The following is a 17143-nucleotide window of genomic DNA, read 5'->3' on the forward strand; positions in this document are numbered from 1 at the left end:
TCTTTAGACTATTATTCTAATCTCCTTTATATATATATATATATATATATATATATATATATATATATATATATATATATATATATATATATATATATATATATATATATTCTGAAACAGTAAAGATTCAAATAGTTCATGTTTTTGTACTTACCAGTAAGTTCAGTTTCCACAGTTCCTTCAACTTTTTCAACTTTTTCAACTTCTTCAATTTTTTCAACTTTCTCAATTTCTCTGCAATTAACATAAAAATCATCAATCCACAAGATTTAAAAAATTATTATTTTTCAATTTTAAATTCTAATTCTAAGTGATAAATTAAATTCTAATTCTCAGTGATGAATTAAATTCTAAGTGATTAATTAAAATTCTACTTCTAAGTGATTAATTAAATTCTAAGTGATAAATCAAACTCTAATTCTAAGTGATGAATTAAAATTCTAATTCTAAGTGATAAATTAAATTCTACTTCTAAGTGATGAATTAAATTCTAATTTCTAAGTGATGAATTAAATTCTAAGTGATAAATTAAACTCTAATTCTAAGTGATGAATTAAAATTCTACCTCTAAGTGATGAATTAAAATTCTAATTCTAAGTGATAAATTAAATTCTAATTCTAAGTGATGAATTAAATTCTACTTCTAAGTGATGAATTAAATTCTACCTCTAAGTGATGAATTAAATTCTAAGTGATTAATTAAATTCTAATTCTAAGTGATAAATTAAATTCTACCTCTAAGTGATGAATTAAAATTCTAATTCTAAGTAATGAATTAAATTCTACATCTAAGTGATAAATTAAATTCTACCTCTAAGTGATGAATTAAAATTCTAATTCGAAGTGATGAATTAAATTCTACTTCTAAGTGATTAATTAAATTCTAATTTCTCAATGATTAATTAAATTCTAAGTGATTAATTAAAATTCTAATTCTAAGTGATAAATTAAATTCTACTTCTAAGTGATGAATTAAATTCTAATTCTTAGTGATAAATTAAATTCTACATCTAAGTGATGAAATAAAATTCTAATTCTAAGTGATGGATTAAATTCTACTTCTAAGTGATAAAATAAATTCTAATTTCTCAGCGATGAATTAAATTCTAAGTGATTAATTAAAATTCTAATTCTAAGTGATTAATAAAATTCTAATTCGAAGTGATGAATTAAATTCTACTTCTAAGTGATGAATTAAATTCTAAGTGATTACTTAAATTCTAATTCTAAGTGATAAATTAAATTCTACCTCTAAGTGATGAATTAAAATTCTAATTCTAAGTGATGAATTAAATTCTACTTCTAAGTGATGAATTAAATTCTAATTTCTCAGTGATGAATTAAAATTCTAATTCTAAGTGATAAATTAAATTCTACTCCTAAGTGATGAATTAAAATTCTAATTCTAAGTGATGAATTAAATTCTACCTCTAAGTGATGAATTAAAATTCTAATTCTAAGTGATGAATTAAATTCTACTTCTAAGTGATTAATTAAATTCTAATTTCTCAGCGATGAATTAAATTCTAAGTGATTAATTAAAATTCTAATTCTAAGTGATTAATTAAATTCTAATTCGAAGTGATGAATTAAATTCTACTTCTAAGTGATGAATTAAATTCTAATTCTAAGTGATAAATTAAATTCTACCTCTAAGTGATGAATTAAAATTCTAATTCTAAGTGATGAATTAAATTCTAATTCTAAGTGATAAATTAAATTCTACCTCTAAGTGATGAATTAAAATTCTAATTCTAAGTGATGAATTAAATTCTACCTCTAAGTGATGAATTAAATTCTAATTTCTCAGTGATGAATTAAATTCTAAGTGATTAATTAAATTCTAATTCTAAGTGATGAATTAAATTGTACCTCTAAGTGAGGAATTAAATTCTAAGTGATTAATCAAATTCTACTTCTAAGTGATGAATTAAATTCTAATTCTAAGTGATAAATTAAAATTCTAATTCTAAGTGATAAATTAAATTCTAATTCTAAGTAATGAATTAAATTCTAATTTCTAAGTCATGAATTAAATTCTAAGTGATTAATTAAATTCTACTTCTAAGTGATGAATTAAATTCTAAGTGATGAATTAAATTCTAATTTTCGTCAGCCCTCATGTCCAAAGAGACCTAAGCTTGGCTTCAGAAGGAGTGCTACGACTTTGCACCCTTCTCTCACTGACTCCCCCGCCCTGTACTCACTGGATTACTTTGTTTGGTCATATGTCAAGAACATCACCAACATGACCTCTCACAATACCAAAGCCAGCCTTATTGCTGAATATTTGCCGAGCTCCCGCTGGCGCTTGTGGAAAAGGCACGCTGCCAGTTCCAGATCCATATCGATATAGTGATTGAAGGCAGCTACACTGAATAGATGTCAGCTCTACTACAAAATCAAGTTATCTGAATTGATTTTTTCAATAAAAGTTTTAAAGTAAAGCTGTATTGTTGTTTTTTATGACGACAATTTTAATTGTTCCACCCTGTAGAAATATATCAGGGAAACCAATGCCAATATTAGAATCATCGGATTGATATGAAATGAATGATACTCAATAATATTATTGTACCATCTTTGAAGAAAACATATACTATACTTTGATCATTATCCAAAGGTTAAGAAATAATACCCTACCTGAAAATTCTTCTTTCAAATTCCTCGGCTTAACATTCACAGGCGATATGAACTGGAACAAATACATTTTGCTGCAAAGAAGGTGGGTTCCCTCTATCGTGCTAGAAGATACTCACACCTGACAATATCCTGTAACTCTACAAAGCCACTATTTGCCCATGCATGAAGTATTGTCGCAACATTCCAGTAGCTTCATTCCAAGAACTGCAAGGTTGTGGAATTCCTTTCCTGCTCACTGTTTTCCTTCTACCTACAACCTTGGTTTTTTCAAGACTAAAATCAATAAGCATCTCCTGTCTTTATGATAATCAAGTTTCATTCTTGTTAACTCCTTACATCAAGTGGCTTCATGTCTTGTCTTGAGCATTTAAAAATAAAAGCGAGAGAGGAAAGATTGTAACTAGAAATATATCAGGGAAACCAATGCCAACACTAGAATCCACTCCATATTTCCCACACCCTTTTTTTTTTAAATTTTTTTTTTTTAATTTTCTTCCTTTGAAGATTATAATGCTGGGTATGGGGCAGCCAAACCAGCTGCCAACATTGTCCTAATTTTTATTGAAACCAACCGAGAGCTCTTTTTTAGTATCCTTGTTGTTCCCTTAAGTGCAATTGTCTGGATCTCTTTTGCACTTGGTTCACCAGAAATATTAGTTAGGTAGGACTTTAGGTTCTTCTTCATAAGCCCTGTGGCACCTACAATAACTGGTATGATTGATATCTTCCTAAGATTCCAGTTTCTTTTCATATCATACATGAGACCTTGATATTTGGTCTGTTTCTCTCTTTCAGCTCTGTTCAGACCTCCATCGTTAGGAACACTCACTTCAATCAAGGTTGAAACTCTCTCTGACTTATTCCATATAACTATGTCAGATTTGACAGCAGCATTTTCAAGGTAGGTGACTGTAGGGATTACATGATCGTAGCCCTCAGATGGGGCCTCTGTATGTTTTTTAAGGTCATAATCAGAACCAACTATTTTACTTCAAGTTTGACAAAACACCAACAGCACTAAGGAGGTGATGGTGACTAAGTAGTTAACAGCATGGACTGGCAACCTGCATGTGCCAAGTTCGAATCTGGTGCGTTCCACAGAAACACTTTCACATAGGTAGCTTTCATATAGTTCCTCTTATTAGAAGCCAATATCTTTCTAGAAAGAATTCTAACTAGAAATATATCAGGGAAACCAATGCCAACAATAAAAACATCAGATTCATACGAAATGAATGATACCATACAACGATATTGTTAAACCATTTTTGGACAAATCAGATACTACACTTTAATCATTACCTAGAAGTCAAGAAAGTGTATCTTACTCCAACTTTTATGTTTTGCTACAACAACATCGGATGAAATTTAAAAAAAAAAATTTTTTTGCATTGCATCTGTAGTGATTGCAGTGCAGGCTGATAATATACGAACATAAAATTGTTATAACATATTGAAAAACGAAAATGAAACTGTAACACTAACCCTAATTTGGGTTCAACTGCCTTCTTCCAAAGGAGGAAATTTTATAGGAGTATGAAATTCACAAGCGGTCTTTGGCTACATATTAAAAGTCTAAATCTTTTCAAACACATTAAAAAAAAAATTTTCTTACGGAGTTGTCACTTCGGATTCCGTGTCTGGCTGATATTTCAGCCAATCCTTCATCAACCAATCGTAGTCCCTGGATTCGTCTACAAGGCAAATGAGGTTATCTGGAAGCCAGTTTTTGTCTGCACACGCTTGCCAGACGTCAGAGTTAAATGGAAAACCATCCAAGATCCATCCACCATTTCTATGAAAAGAAAATAAACATCCATAAATAAATGAACAAAGCCTGAGTTACCTCCCCTCAATACTACTTGCATAATGTAAGGCAAGGGTTACCTCCCCCTGTGATTAGCATTACTTTAAGCATTAAAACATGAGTTATCCCCCCTTGAAATCCCTGTTACTTTAATAACCAAACAATCAATTATAGGTTATCTTCCCCTGCAAGTATGGCTACTTGAATAATTAAAGCATGAGTTATCTGTCCTTGCAATCACTACTATTTGAATAAGTAAAGCATGAATTATTTCCCCATAGCTATCACTACTAGTTGGATGAAGGAAGTATAAGTTATCTTTTCATGCCATCACTATTACTTGAATAAGTAAAGCATGAGTTATTTCCCCTGGCAATTATTACTACATGAATAAATAAAGTAAGAGTCTTTCCCCCTGTATAGCATGATTTTTTTTTCCTACTCATGTTCACCCCAAACAACAAATATTGCCACTTGGACGTAAGGGGCTACTAATTGAGACCATGCCTAAGAAAGATTAAGATGTTGGTTTACATTACATTTGAACTTCTGCATATCAGTACAGCCAGGGAAACAGGTAACGGGAAGGGAATTCCAAAGTGTAGCTGTTTGAGGAAGAAGTTATTAGAGTAGAAAACTTTCTGGTATTTAAAGACCTCAACAGTGAAGGGGTGTGATTTTGTTGCTAAGCGGGTTTGTCAGGGATATGTACATCGAGGGGGCACAAGTGTAACGAGTTCATCAGAGTACATTCCGTTAAAATATTTGTAAAACAGGCACAGAGATGCAATATTGCAGTGATGGGACAGAGGTTGGAGTTTAGTTGACAAAGTGGGATATATTAGATAGAAGACCATTTTTTTAACCCTATCCAAGAGGAAAAGAATTGTGGTAGAAGCACCAGTCCAGATATGGCAACAATACTCGACGCATGGGCAAATGTAGAGACTCTCTCTGGCTATCACAAGTACTTGAATGCCTGAAGCATGAGTTATGGTTCCTGGCAATCACTACTGTTTGAATCTGCCTAGCTATCACTACCAATTAGACAGCCTCTCAATAATGAAATCGGTAAAAAGCCCAGGGTATCCGTTAAAATGTGCTAATCTTCTTGGAAAATTTCTATTCCAATCGCCGTGAAGTGAAACAATCAGTCATGCCATGACAGAGTTTTTCTATTAAAGACATGCCGCATCTAGCCAGCAAGTGAATATCATAAAACTTCATAATATTTGCATATTCGTTTTGCAAAAAGACATTTTATTAATAAACTATTACTTGTTATGAAATAAATGTTACTTTTATGTAGACTTTATTGCGGACGATACAATTATGAATTACAATTGCTGGGCGACAGGGGAAATTGTCAGTTTCATGCCTTTCCTAATAGTATTAGAGCATGATTGAACACAATGGGACAATTCAGAGATTTGAATTCGGCAATTCCATAGTCCGTCATTGTATCCATTAGACCAACACACATACACATTTTTTTATAAATATTAGCTGCCCTGACCCATCATTGCCCAGGATTTATTATGTTCAAATTTGTTTTGTAAACATTACTATGTTCTATAACAACACCTTTCAATATGCAGTCAAAAAACATCACAAAAATATGTACATAAATTATAATTCATTGAAAATTGTTTATAAGAGTCAATGCTCATTTGATTTTGTATCAGAAAAGAAGTTCAGTAATAAAGACTGGAAATATTTCAATGAATAAGGTTTAAACAGATTGGCAGACGATAATGAATCAATGAGTTGTGTGTGCCTGTGTGTCTGTGTGTTTGCTAATGTTTGTATGTGTGTCTGTGGGAGGAGAGATGTTGCATAGATGAGCACCCAATAGAGGAGCGCCCAGAGACACCGATCCATCGACTCAGGTCAACTGGGTTCCACTGGTTTATTGAAGAAAGATCTGACTTTTTAAAGGGTTTAGGTGGCTCTCAGAAAAACTACTTTGAATAAATTCAGAATTCAAATTTTTTTATTGGTTCAAAATATAATTATTTGTTTTTATTCAGGATAGTGCGTGTGCAGACGATGTACGCACAAGTTTACGTATTTTGATTTTGAACGCCGAGGTGTAAGCGTAGGTCGCTACAAGGTTAAGAAGCTAATGCTTAAAGAACAGATGAGGGTGGTGTACTGTACGGAAAAAAAAATGCTTAATTGAAAGTAAACAAATTTTTAAAACAAAAAAACATTCGTATTATTTGGATTAATCAGACTACTGTTCTCATCTTGAGTCTTATTTTCACAACGTTTTGGTCGATGTAACCTCCAACCTTCTTCAGGTGTATCTTGTCGAACTCAGGAATGTTTCTGTCGAACTTAGGAATTTGGACGGAATTTCGAGCAGAAATCTTTATTTACTTCATAAGAGTACTGTGTTCTTGTTCTGTCAGCCATGATGAAACATTGTGAAAATGACACTCAAGATGAGAACAGTAGTTCGAAGAATCCAAATAATACGAATAACCAATCCTCATCTCAAAAATTCAGAAACATCAAAAAAATAAAAAAACATTGTTGAATTGTTGGCTTACTTGTTGAGTTGGTTTTCTTGTTCGGTTTTGGAAACGCATTCTTGTAGAATATTAAACTGTTCTTCAGCCGACATCGTAATGTTTGGCTTTCCTCGCGTTTTCATCAATTCTCCAATCAATTCACAAACTTCGGGATGACCGTCATCAATGGTTGCTATGGTTTCTTCAACTTCCGTTTTCAATATTGGATTTAATTCTGAGTCAAATAAACGCAGATAATTTTTTTTTTTAATTTAATCAATGAACACAAATAAATAGTTGGTGCTTGTATAGAACGCCTCTCTATGAAAAAATAAAAATAAAGAAAAAATCTTAATGGTGTACATACTCGTGATGAAAAAAAAATAGCGTCCATCAAAAATCATTTAAATTGATAAAGTAGTTTTACTTTTATAAAGAAAATTATTTTTAAGCGATAGATGAGAATTTGTAGGCATTACGATAATGTTACGCGTGAAATATATCTAGAGGATGACAATCTATTCAAATGTACAGGCAAAAAAAATTAGAGGATAAAGCAAAGAAAATAGAACACAAGCGAATGTATGGATCGGTATTTTTTCTTAAAATTTATACAGGCTTGTTGGAGTGGCACCCCCACAGATTCTGACGATAGACTATTCCTGACGTCACTTCCGGTAACCAGTTTCTGCTATCGAGCAGTCTGGACCTGAGACTCAGTGGGAGTGGATCGTAACCTTTCTTTGTCCTTTCAGTTGAGCGGAGTCCGACTTAACCAATATAAGAAACTATGTATTAGATACGTTTGAAGCCAAAACAATGCATTCTTACAAAATAAGCAAATATTTATTTTGTTTGAAATTTATATTGAAATTTAAAAATATATTTCGAAGATACACTTCATCATCAGTATGTCTTTCTTTATATACGTTTCTGTATTTTCTGTTACTACAGTTCACTGTTTCCAAGCCTTCTCGTTCTTCTTACAACATTTAAAAGCACAACAACACTTTTTCAAGATACACGATACAAGCAAGCACAAAGTATTTAAGTATCTACAACTGTGAATACAAGGCTGAAAATTCTACTTATCAAGGTCTGAAGGCCACTTGAGGATAAGGGTTAATGAGTGGGGGGATGCCCTTTTCTCTACCCTGCAACCTCTCTCCCACAGAAGAGACATTGCGAGCCTATCCTTGTTTTATCGTTATTTCCATGGCAGGTGCTCGTCTGAACTCCAATCTCTGGTCCCCCATCGCCAATCTTTCACGAAAAACACCCGTCTAGCTGAAACCACTGTGAAAAATTTCCCCCACTCTTTATCTGTGCCTAAATCAAAACGTGAATTCCATGAACAAAGCTTCTTTCTTAGAACTGCACGCCTATGGAACTCTGTTTCGTCTGCCTGCTTCCCACCTGACTACAACTTGGATGTTTTCAAGTCCAACGTTAACAAATTCCTAATGAACCGCCCCCTTAAGTAAACGCTTCATCAAATCTCCACACTAACGTAAGGTACTTGCAATAACCCTTATCCCTGAGTGGCTTCCGGGCCTTGATAAGGGGTGACCAACGTGTAAAAAAAAAAAAAAAAAAGTGTACAGTGGTTACAGAGACAAGAGCACACTAATCGTTAGTGATGGAAACTGGGTATCCTTTCATTATTTAAGGAGACAGCTCAACAAGAACTTGTTTACATTGGATTTGAAGACAACCATATTGTAGTCAGCTGGAAAGCAGACCAGCGGAACAGAGTTCTACAGGTAGTTATAGGAAAGAACCTTTGTTCATGGAATTTGTGTTCATATTGTAGTCAGCTGGAAAGCAGACCAGCGGAACAGAGTTCTACAGGTAGTTATAGGAAAGAACCTTTGTTCATGGAATTTGTGTTCATATTTAAGTACAGATAGCAGTGGGAGAAATTGTTGATAATGGCTGTAGCTAATCGAGTGTTTTCTGTGAAAGTTTGGCAGGGGGGGATCATAGACTGAAGCTTTGTATTACTTTCTTAGAGATGACACAATCTGCAAAGAAATTATTATTTTAAAATTATCAGGTATTTCAATTATTTACCCTCGACAGTGACGTAGCAACTACGAGGTGGTCGTAAGATGTGCCCCTCCTTTCGTTGGCCGTTCATAATCTGTTAACCTTCATAATTTCAGAAAACGATGCTCAAAACATTTATTTTCATAGAATTCTAATCAAAATTCTAATTTTAGACGGCTGTTATTAGTCCAAGACTTTCACCTTATTACAGTGCTCGTTACCATATTACAGTGCTCGTTACCATATTACAGTGCTCGTTACCATATTACAGTGATCGTTACCATATTACAGTGCTCGTTACCATATTACAGTGCTCGTTACCATATTACAGTGATCGTTACCATATTACAGTGATCGTTACCATATTACAGTGCTCGTTACCATATTACAGTGCTCGTTACCATATTACAGTGATCGTTACCATATTACAGTGCTCGTTACCATATTACAGTGCTTGTTACCATATTACAGTGCTCGTTACCATATTACAGTGATCGTTACCATATTACAGTGCTCGTTACCATATTACAGTGCTCGTTACCATATTACAGTGCTCGTTACCATATTACAGTGCTCGTTACCATATTACAGTGCTCGTTACCATATTACAGTGCTCGTTACCATATTACAGTGCTCGTTACCATATTACAGTGCTTGTTACCATATTACAGTGCTTGTTACCATATTACAGTGCTCGTTACCATATTACAGTGCTCGTTACCATATTACAGTGCTCGTTACCATATTACAGTGCTCGTTACCATATTACAGTGCTCGTTACCATATTACAGTGCTCGTTACCATATTACAGTGCTTGTTACCATATTATAGTGCTCATTACCATATTACAGTGCTCGTTACCATATTACAGTGCTCGTTACCATATTACAGTGCTTGTTACCATATTACAGTGCTCGTTACCATATTACAGTGCTCGTTACAGTCATCATCAGAGAAGTTGTATTGAACCAGGAAGCAGAACAGTGTTCCACGGGCGGGCTGTTCTGAGAAAGAAGCTTTGTTCATGGAATCTGTATTTACATTTAGACACAGATAGAGAGTGGGGGAAATTGTATATAGTGGTTGTAGCTAGTTGAGTGTTTTTTTTTTTGGTCAAAGTTTGACAAGGAGGGTACCATAGATTGGGGTTCAGTCGAGTACTTGCCATGAAAATAACAACAGAGAAGAGACAGGCTCGCAACGTCTCTTCTGTGGGAAAGACATATTACAGTCGTCAAAGAAAACCAAAGATTTAAAAAAAAAAAAACGTAAAAGTCAGAGCATGAAACAATTATTAAATTAATTTTACTAGTTATCAGTTTCAAGAAAGAGCGTTCACAGCAAAGAACGCTGATAGCTTAGTATAGAACAATGATATATTATTCCACAAAATTTTTCAAGAAATTATTCTTTTGTATGAACAAAGTTTCCAGCCACGGTTATGGTCGTTGGTGTGCTTTCAAGTGAGGGCCACATCATGTCACCTGAGATCTTCAAAGTCGGTTTAAAAGTCAACACCAAATTGTACTTGGATATACTAAAGAGTGTGGTGATCCCCTGGTGTTGTGACAATATTAGGATAGGACTCTGGTCTGAAAGAGTTAACAGACCGTAAGTACTTGGCTGGGTTACTAGGTACAGAACAGAACGGGATGGCGGTAGCCATTGCCGATCCTGGGTAATTAAAATAAGATAAGAAATTGAGATGAGCGTGGGGTGGGGCAGTGTATGGTCACTTCACTGGAGGAACTCGAGCTGTCTGGTACCCACGTTGCAGACGGCGAAGGCAGACCGGTGGACGATTGTCGATGAGTCAACGCCAAAGACGATCAACGCTGACCCCTCGACCAAAGAACAACAACAACAACTTCTACGCGGAGGCGCTGGTTTAAAAGTCAACACCAAATTGTACTTGGATATACTAAAGAGTGTGGTGATCCCCTGGTGTAATCAGGTGGTCGCTGGCAGATCTTAGGTGTAGCGCCAGCCCACAAGTCCAAAGAGACCCAGGTTTAGCTTCAGAAGGAGTACTACGACTTTGTACCCTACTCTCACTTCCCCCTCTTCTTCCCCCGACCTAAACAAGCTAGACTACTTCATTTGATCATACGTCAACATGACGTCACGCCAAAGCCAGCCTGATGGCTGCCACCCACCGAGTATTCGACAAATCCCCGCCGGCACTTGTGGAAAAGTCATGCTCCCAGTTCCGGACCCATATTAAGATGGTGATTGAGGTTGAAGGCGGTTACATTGAATAGATGTCAGCTCTACTACATAATCAAGTTACCTGAATTGAATTTTGTGGAATAATATATCATTGTTCTTTACTAAGCTTTTCGATAAAAGTTTTTAAAATAAAGCTGTAGTGGCGTTTTCTTTAGGGCGACAATTTTATCGTTCCAACCAACCTATAAGAGAGGAAATCGTGATTTCAAAATTTAAAAAAAAAGTATTTAGGTGCCATCAGCTAGAATCGAAACCGAAAGCAAAACTGTAACATTCAGAGCTGGTGACGTTACCTCTGCACCAACATGACACGCATATGAACGGATTAAAAATATACTGAGATGAGTGTACAAAATTTATAACGATTTTTTTTTAATTTGAATCCCGTTTTGACCCCTTAAAAACTATTTCAATCGGCTAAAGACCGATAAAAGAACGGCCCATAAAAAATTCAATCATTTGAGGCCCCTAACGCTGCTCTGCAACTTTTAGTTTCGGAGGAGATAGAGTTTGAAAATATGGAGACAGACAGACAGACAGAAATAGTGAGTTTTATAAATTAGATTTATAATATTCAATACAAGCTGTAATAATAAATACAAAATCTGCATGAATTAAAATATATTTAAGCGTATTTTACGACCTACTTCTTCTTCTTCTTCTTGTATCACGGCATGTTCATACCATAGATGAAATCAGCATTAATGTTCTCCATAGGCTTCGGTCCATTGTTGGTTCGACTCCTCTGAAGACATCACATGATTTTAAACTTGGCAAAATACATGGGTTGGGTTGCCATTACCTTCCCCAGTGCCGTGACATCTGACTCGCCTGTTTACACCTATCCATTGTCCTTAAATCATCCACATAGCTTCAGTCGAATAACGTAACTCTTAATACCATAGAACCGTTGATCTGCTAGAAATTCCTCCTCCTCTGTAGCCATCCAACTTCCTGCTTCCGACGTCATCAGAGTTACCTTCTAGATGCATATCTTAACTAAGACTAGGGGCACATCTCTCTCAGTGAATTAATGCGTCTCAAGATACCAACCTGGAAATTTCTTATGACTCAGCGCGGTACATACAGCGCCTAGCTTTCCCAAATGGTCACCCATCTGGTACTAGCTAAACTCATTGTTGCTTAACTTCAGTAATCTGGCGGGAACCAGTGTGTCAACATGATTGTACCAATTTTACTCCCACTAGTATATAATTAATTTATTATAACTTGAGCCGATTCACAAATGCAGTGGCATATGTGTACATATTGAGGGCCTTCTTGAGAAATCGTTTGAACAATAAAGACAAAACATTGATGAAGATATAAAAAATTTTCAGTTTTTTTTTTTGTCATTTTCCATATTTTCTGTGCTTATATAAGAACGATGGAATTGTGAAAGACAGCTTACCAATCAAAACGGAATCATCTCCCTTGTCGATATCTTCCACAACAATTTTAGGTTTATCGACCGGTGTCAATTTGGTGTCCTCCAAAGATTCGTCTTCTTCTGGAATGGCTTCCGGAATCTGCGAAAGCATTTAGTCAGTCAATGTTTGATCACAATTTAAAACATGACAGAATTCATCAATACAAAAATCTGTGTCTCAAATATTTGTAAATGAAACTGAAAAGTAAAAAAGTAAAAAAGGAGAAAAAAGTTTATAAATAAAATGAATACAGCCGCATTTTGAGTTTTATCTTTGGCCTGATTGTTGCGAACGTACATTGATTGTTGCGAACGTACACTGATTGTTGCGAACGTACACTGATTGTTGCGAACGTACATCGATTGTTGCGAATGTACACTGATTGTTGCGAACGTACACTGATTGTTGCGAACGTACATTGATTGTTGTGAACGTACACTGATTGTTGCGAACGTACACTGATTGTTGAGAACGTACATTGATTGTTGCGAACGTACACTGATTGTTGCGAACGTACATTGATTGGTGCGAACGTACATTGATTGTTGCGAACGTACACTGATTGTTGCGAACGTACATTGATTGTTGCGAACGTACATCGATTGTTGCGAATGTACATTGATTGTTGCGAACGTACACTGATTGCTGCGAACGTACATTGACTGTTGCGAACGTACACTGATTGGTGCGAACGTACATTGATTGGTGCGAACGTACATTGATTGTTGCGAACGTACACTGATTGTTGGGAACGTACATTGATTGGTGCGAACGTACACTGATTGTTGGGAACGTACATTGATTGGTGCGAACGTACACTGATTGTTGGGAACGTACACTGATTGTTGAGAACGTACATTGATTGTTGCGAACGTACACTGATTGTTGCGAACGTACACTGATTGTTGCGAACGTACATTGATTGGTGCGAACGTACACTGATTGTTGCGAACGTACACTGATTGTTGCGAACGTACAGTGATTGTTGCAAACGTACATTGATTGTTGCGAACGTACACTGATTGTTGCGAACGTACACTGATTGTTGCGAACGTAAATTGATTGGTGCGAACGTACACTGATTGTTGGGAACGTACACTGATTGTTGAGAACGTACACTGATTGTTGCGAACGTACATTGATTGTTGCGAACGTACACTGATTGTTGCGAACGTACATTGATTGTTGCGAACGTACACTGATTGTTGCAAACGTACACTGATTGTTGCGAATGTACACTGATTGTTGCGAACGTACAGTGATTGTTGCGAACGTACACTGATTGTTGAGAACGTACACTGATTGTTGCGAACGTACACTGATTTGTTGCGAACGTACACTGATTGTTGCGAACGTACATTGATTGTTGCGAACGTACATTGATTGTTGCGAACGTACACTGATTGTGGCGAACATACATTGATTGTTGCGAACACACACTGATTGTTGCTAACACACACTGATTGTTGCAAACGTACACTGATTGTTGCGAACGTACATTGATTGTTGCGAACGTACACTGATTGTTGCGAACGTACACTGATTGTTGCAAACGTACACTGATTGTTGCGAACGTACACTGATTGTTGCGAACATACACTGATTGTTGCGAACGTACAGTGATTGTTGCGGACATACATTGATTGTTGCGAACGTACATTGATTGTTGCAAACGTACACTGATTGTTGCGAACGTACAATGATTGTTGCGAACGTACATTGATTGTTGCGAACGTACATTGAGTGTTGCGAACGTACATTGATTGTTGCAAACGTACATTGATTGTTGCGAACGTACATTGATTGTTACAAACGTACATTGATTGTTGCGAACGTACATTGATAGTTGCAAACGTACATTGATTGTTGCGAACGTACATTGATAGTTGCAAACGTACATTGATTGTTGCGAACGTAAATTGATTGTTGCTAACATAAATTGATTGTTGCGAATGTACATTGATTGTTGCGAACGTACATTGATTGTTGCGAACGTACATTGATTGTTGCAAACGTACATTGATTGTTGCGAACGTACATTGATTGTTGCAAACATACATTGATTGTTGTGAACGTACATTTATTGTTGCGAACGTACATTGATTGTTGCAAACGTACATTGATTGTTGCAAACGCACACTGATTTTGCGAACGTACATTGATTGTTGTGAACGTACATAGATTGTTGCGAACGTACATAGATTGTTGCAAATGTACATAGATTGTTGCGAACGTACATTGATTGTTGCGAACGTACATTGATTGTTGCGAACGTACATTGATTGTTGCGAACGTACATTGATTGTTGCGAATGTACATTGATTGTTGCGAATGTACATTGATTGTTGCAAATGTACATTGATTGTTGCGAACGTACATTGATTGTTGCGAATGTACATTGATTGTTGCGAACGTACATTGATTGTTGCGAATGTACATTGATTGTTGCAAATGTACATTGATTGTTGCGAACGTACATTGATTGTTGCAAATGTACATTGATTGTTGCGAACGTACATTGATTGTTGCGAACGTACATTGATTGTTGCGAATGTACATTGATTGTTGCGAATGTACATTGATTGTTGCGAACGTACATTGATTGTTGCGAATGTACATTGATTGTTGCAAATGTACATTGATTGTTGCGAACGTACATTGATTGTTGCAAATGTACATTGATTGTTGCGAACGTACATTGATTGTTGCGAACGTACATTGATTGTTGCGAATGTACATTGATTGTTGCGAACGTACATTGATTGTTGCGAATGTACATTGATTGTTGCAAATGTACATTGATTGTTGCGAACGTACATTGATTGTTGCAAATGTACATTGATTGTTGCGAACGTACATTGATTGTTGCGAACGTACATTGATTGTTGCGAATGTACATTGATTGTTGCGAACGTACATTGATTGTTGCGAATGTACATTGATTGTTGCGAACGTACATTGATTGTTGCGAATGTACATTGATTGTTGCGAACGTACATTGATTGTTGCGAATGTACATTGATTGTTGCAAATGTACATTGATTGTTGCGAACGTACATTGATTGTTGCGAATGTACATTGATTGTTGCGAACGTACATTGATTGTTGCGAATGTACATTGATTGTTGCAAATGTACATTGATTGTTGCGAACGTACATTGATTGCTGCAAATGTACATTGATTGTTGCGAACGTACATTGATTGTTGCGAACGTACATTGATTGTTGCGAATGTACATTGATTGTTGCGAACGTACATTGATTGTTGCGAATGTACATTGATGTTGCAAATGTACATTGATTGTTGCGAACGTACATTGATTGTTGCAAATGTACATTGATTGTTGCGAACGTACATTGATTGTTGCGAACGTACATTGATTGTTGCGAATGTACATTGATTGTTGCGAACGTACATTGATTGTTGCGAATGTACATTGATTGTTGCAAATGTACATTGATTGTTGCGAACGTACATTGATTGTTGCAAATGTACATTGATTGTTGCGAATGTACATTGATTGTTGCGAATGTACATTGATTGTTGCAAATGTACATTGATTGTTGCGAACGTACATTGATTGTTGCGAATGTACATTGATTGTTGCGAATGTACATTGATTGTTGCGAACGTACATTGATTGTTGCGAATGTACATTGATTGTTGCGAACGTACATTGATTGTTGCGAACGTACATTGATTGTTGCAAATGTACATTGATTGTTGCGAATGTACATTGATTGTTGCAAATGTACATTGATTGTTGCGAACGTACATTGATTGTTGCAAATGTACATTGATTGTTGCGAATGTACATTGATTGTTGCGAATGTACATTGATTGTTGCAAATGTACATTGATTGTTGCGAACGTACATTGATTGTTGCGAATGTACATTGATTGTTGCGAATGTACATTGATTGTTGCGAACGTACATTGATTGTTGCGAATGTACATTGATTGTTGCGAACGTACATTGATTGTTGCGAACGTACACTGATAAAAAAATTGTCGGTGCTACTATAGTATGATTCTCTAACTTATTTTCGGGTTTATTATTATTATTAAGCTGATTCTTACCAAAGGAGGACAGAAAAAAATACTTCTTGACACTATTTTATTCAATTCCATAAAACATTATTTTATTCAATTCCATAAAACATGCTGAAAAAAGTAGAGAACGAACTTTGGACAATCTGAATTAATTTCGGTCGTCAATATTGCAAAATTGAAGAATTAATTTAGTAAAAAAATATTATCAAAAACTTGTTGAATGTCGCTTAAGATTGCTACAAATTGGTCTTGATCGCCTTTCAACCTTTTCTTCTGTACCTCCATATTAGCACATTTTGTCTAAAGGCCATCTTGTTTAGTTCAAATCACTGACCCATCGCACTTACGGCAAGAATTTTTCTCAACCTGGAGACCATGTTGAAGGAGATATTGTGTTTTGCTGTTTCCTCACTGT

At 35.5% G+C, this 17143-nt stretch overlaps 1 protein-coding gene across 2 annotated transcripts in view; it reads right to left on the bottom strand.

Annotated features, from left to right (window-relative positions):
• The window catches only part of LOC145287723 (adenylate kinase 9-like), a 307372-nt gene that overhangs the window by 155923 nt on the left and 134306 nt on the right, over positions 1–17143 (bottom strand). For both annotated transcript variants that reach the window (XM_080135474.1, XM_080135475.1), the window contains exons 13-16: positions 12656–12773; positions 7006–7201; positions 4259–4438; positions 155–234 (exon numbers count right to left, since the gene is read on the bottom strand). In XM_080135474.1, coding sequence (XP_079991600.1) covers positions 155–234; positions 4259–4438; positions 7006–7201; positions 12656–12773 — 574 coding nt within the window. The remainder of the gene's footprint in view (positions 1–154; positions 235–4258; positions 4439–7005; positions 7202–12655; positions 12774–17143) is intronic.

This window comes from Euprymna scolopes, chromosome 11, assembly GCF_053919585.1.
Source record: "Euprymna scolopes isolate OS-2025 chromosome 11, ASM5391958v1, whole genome shotgun sequence".
NCBI lineage: Eukaryota > Metazoa > Mollusca > Cephalopoda > Sepiida > Sepiolidae > Euprymna > Euprymna scolopes.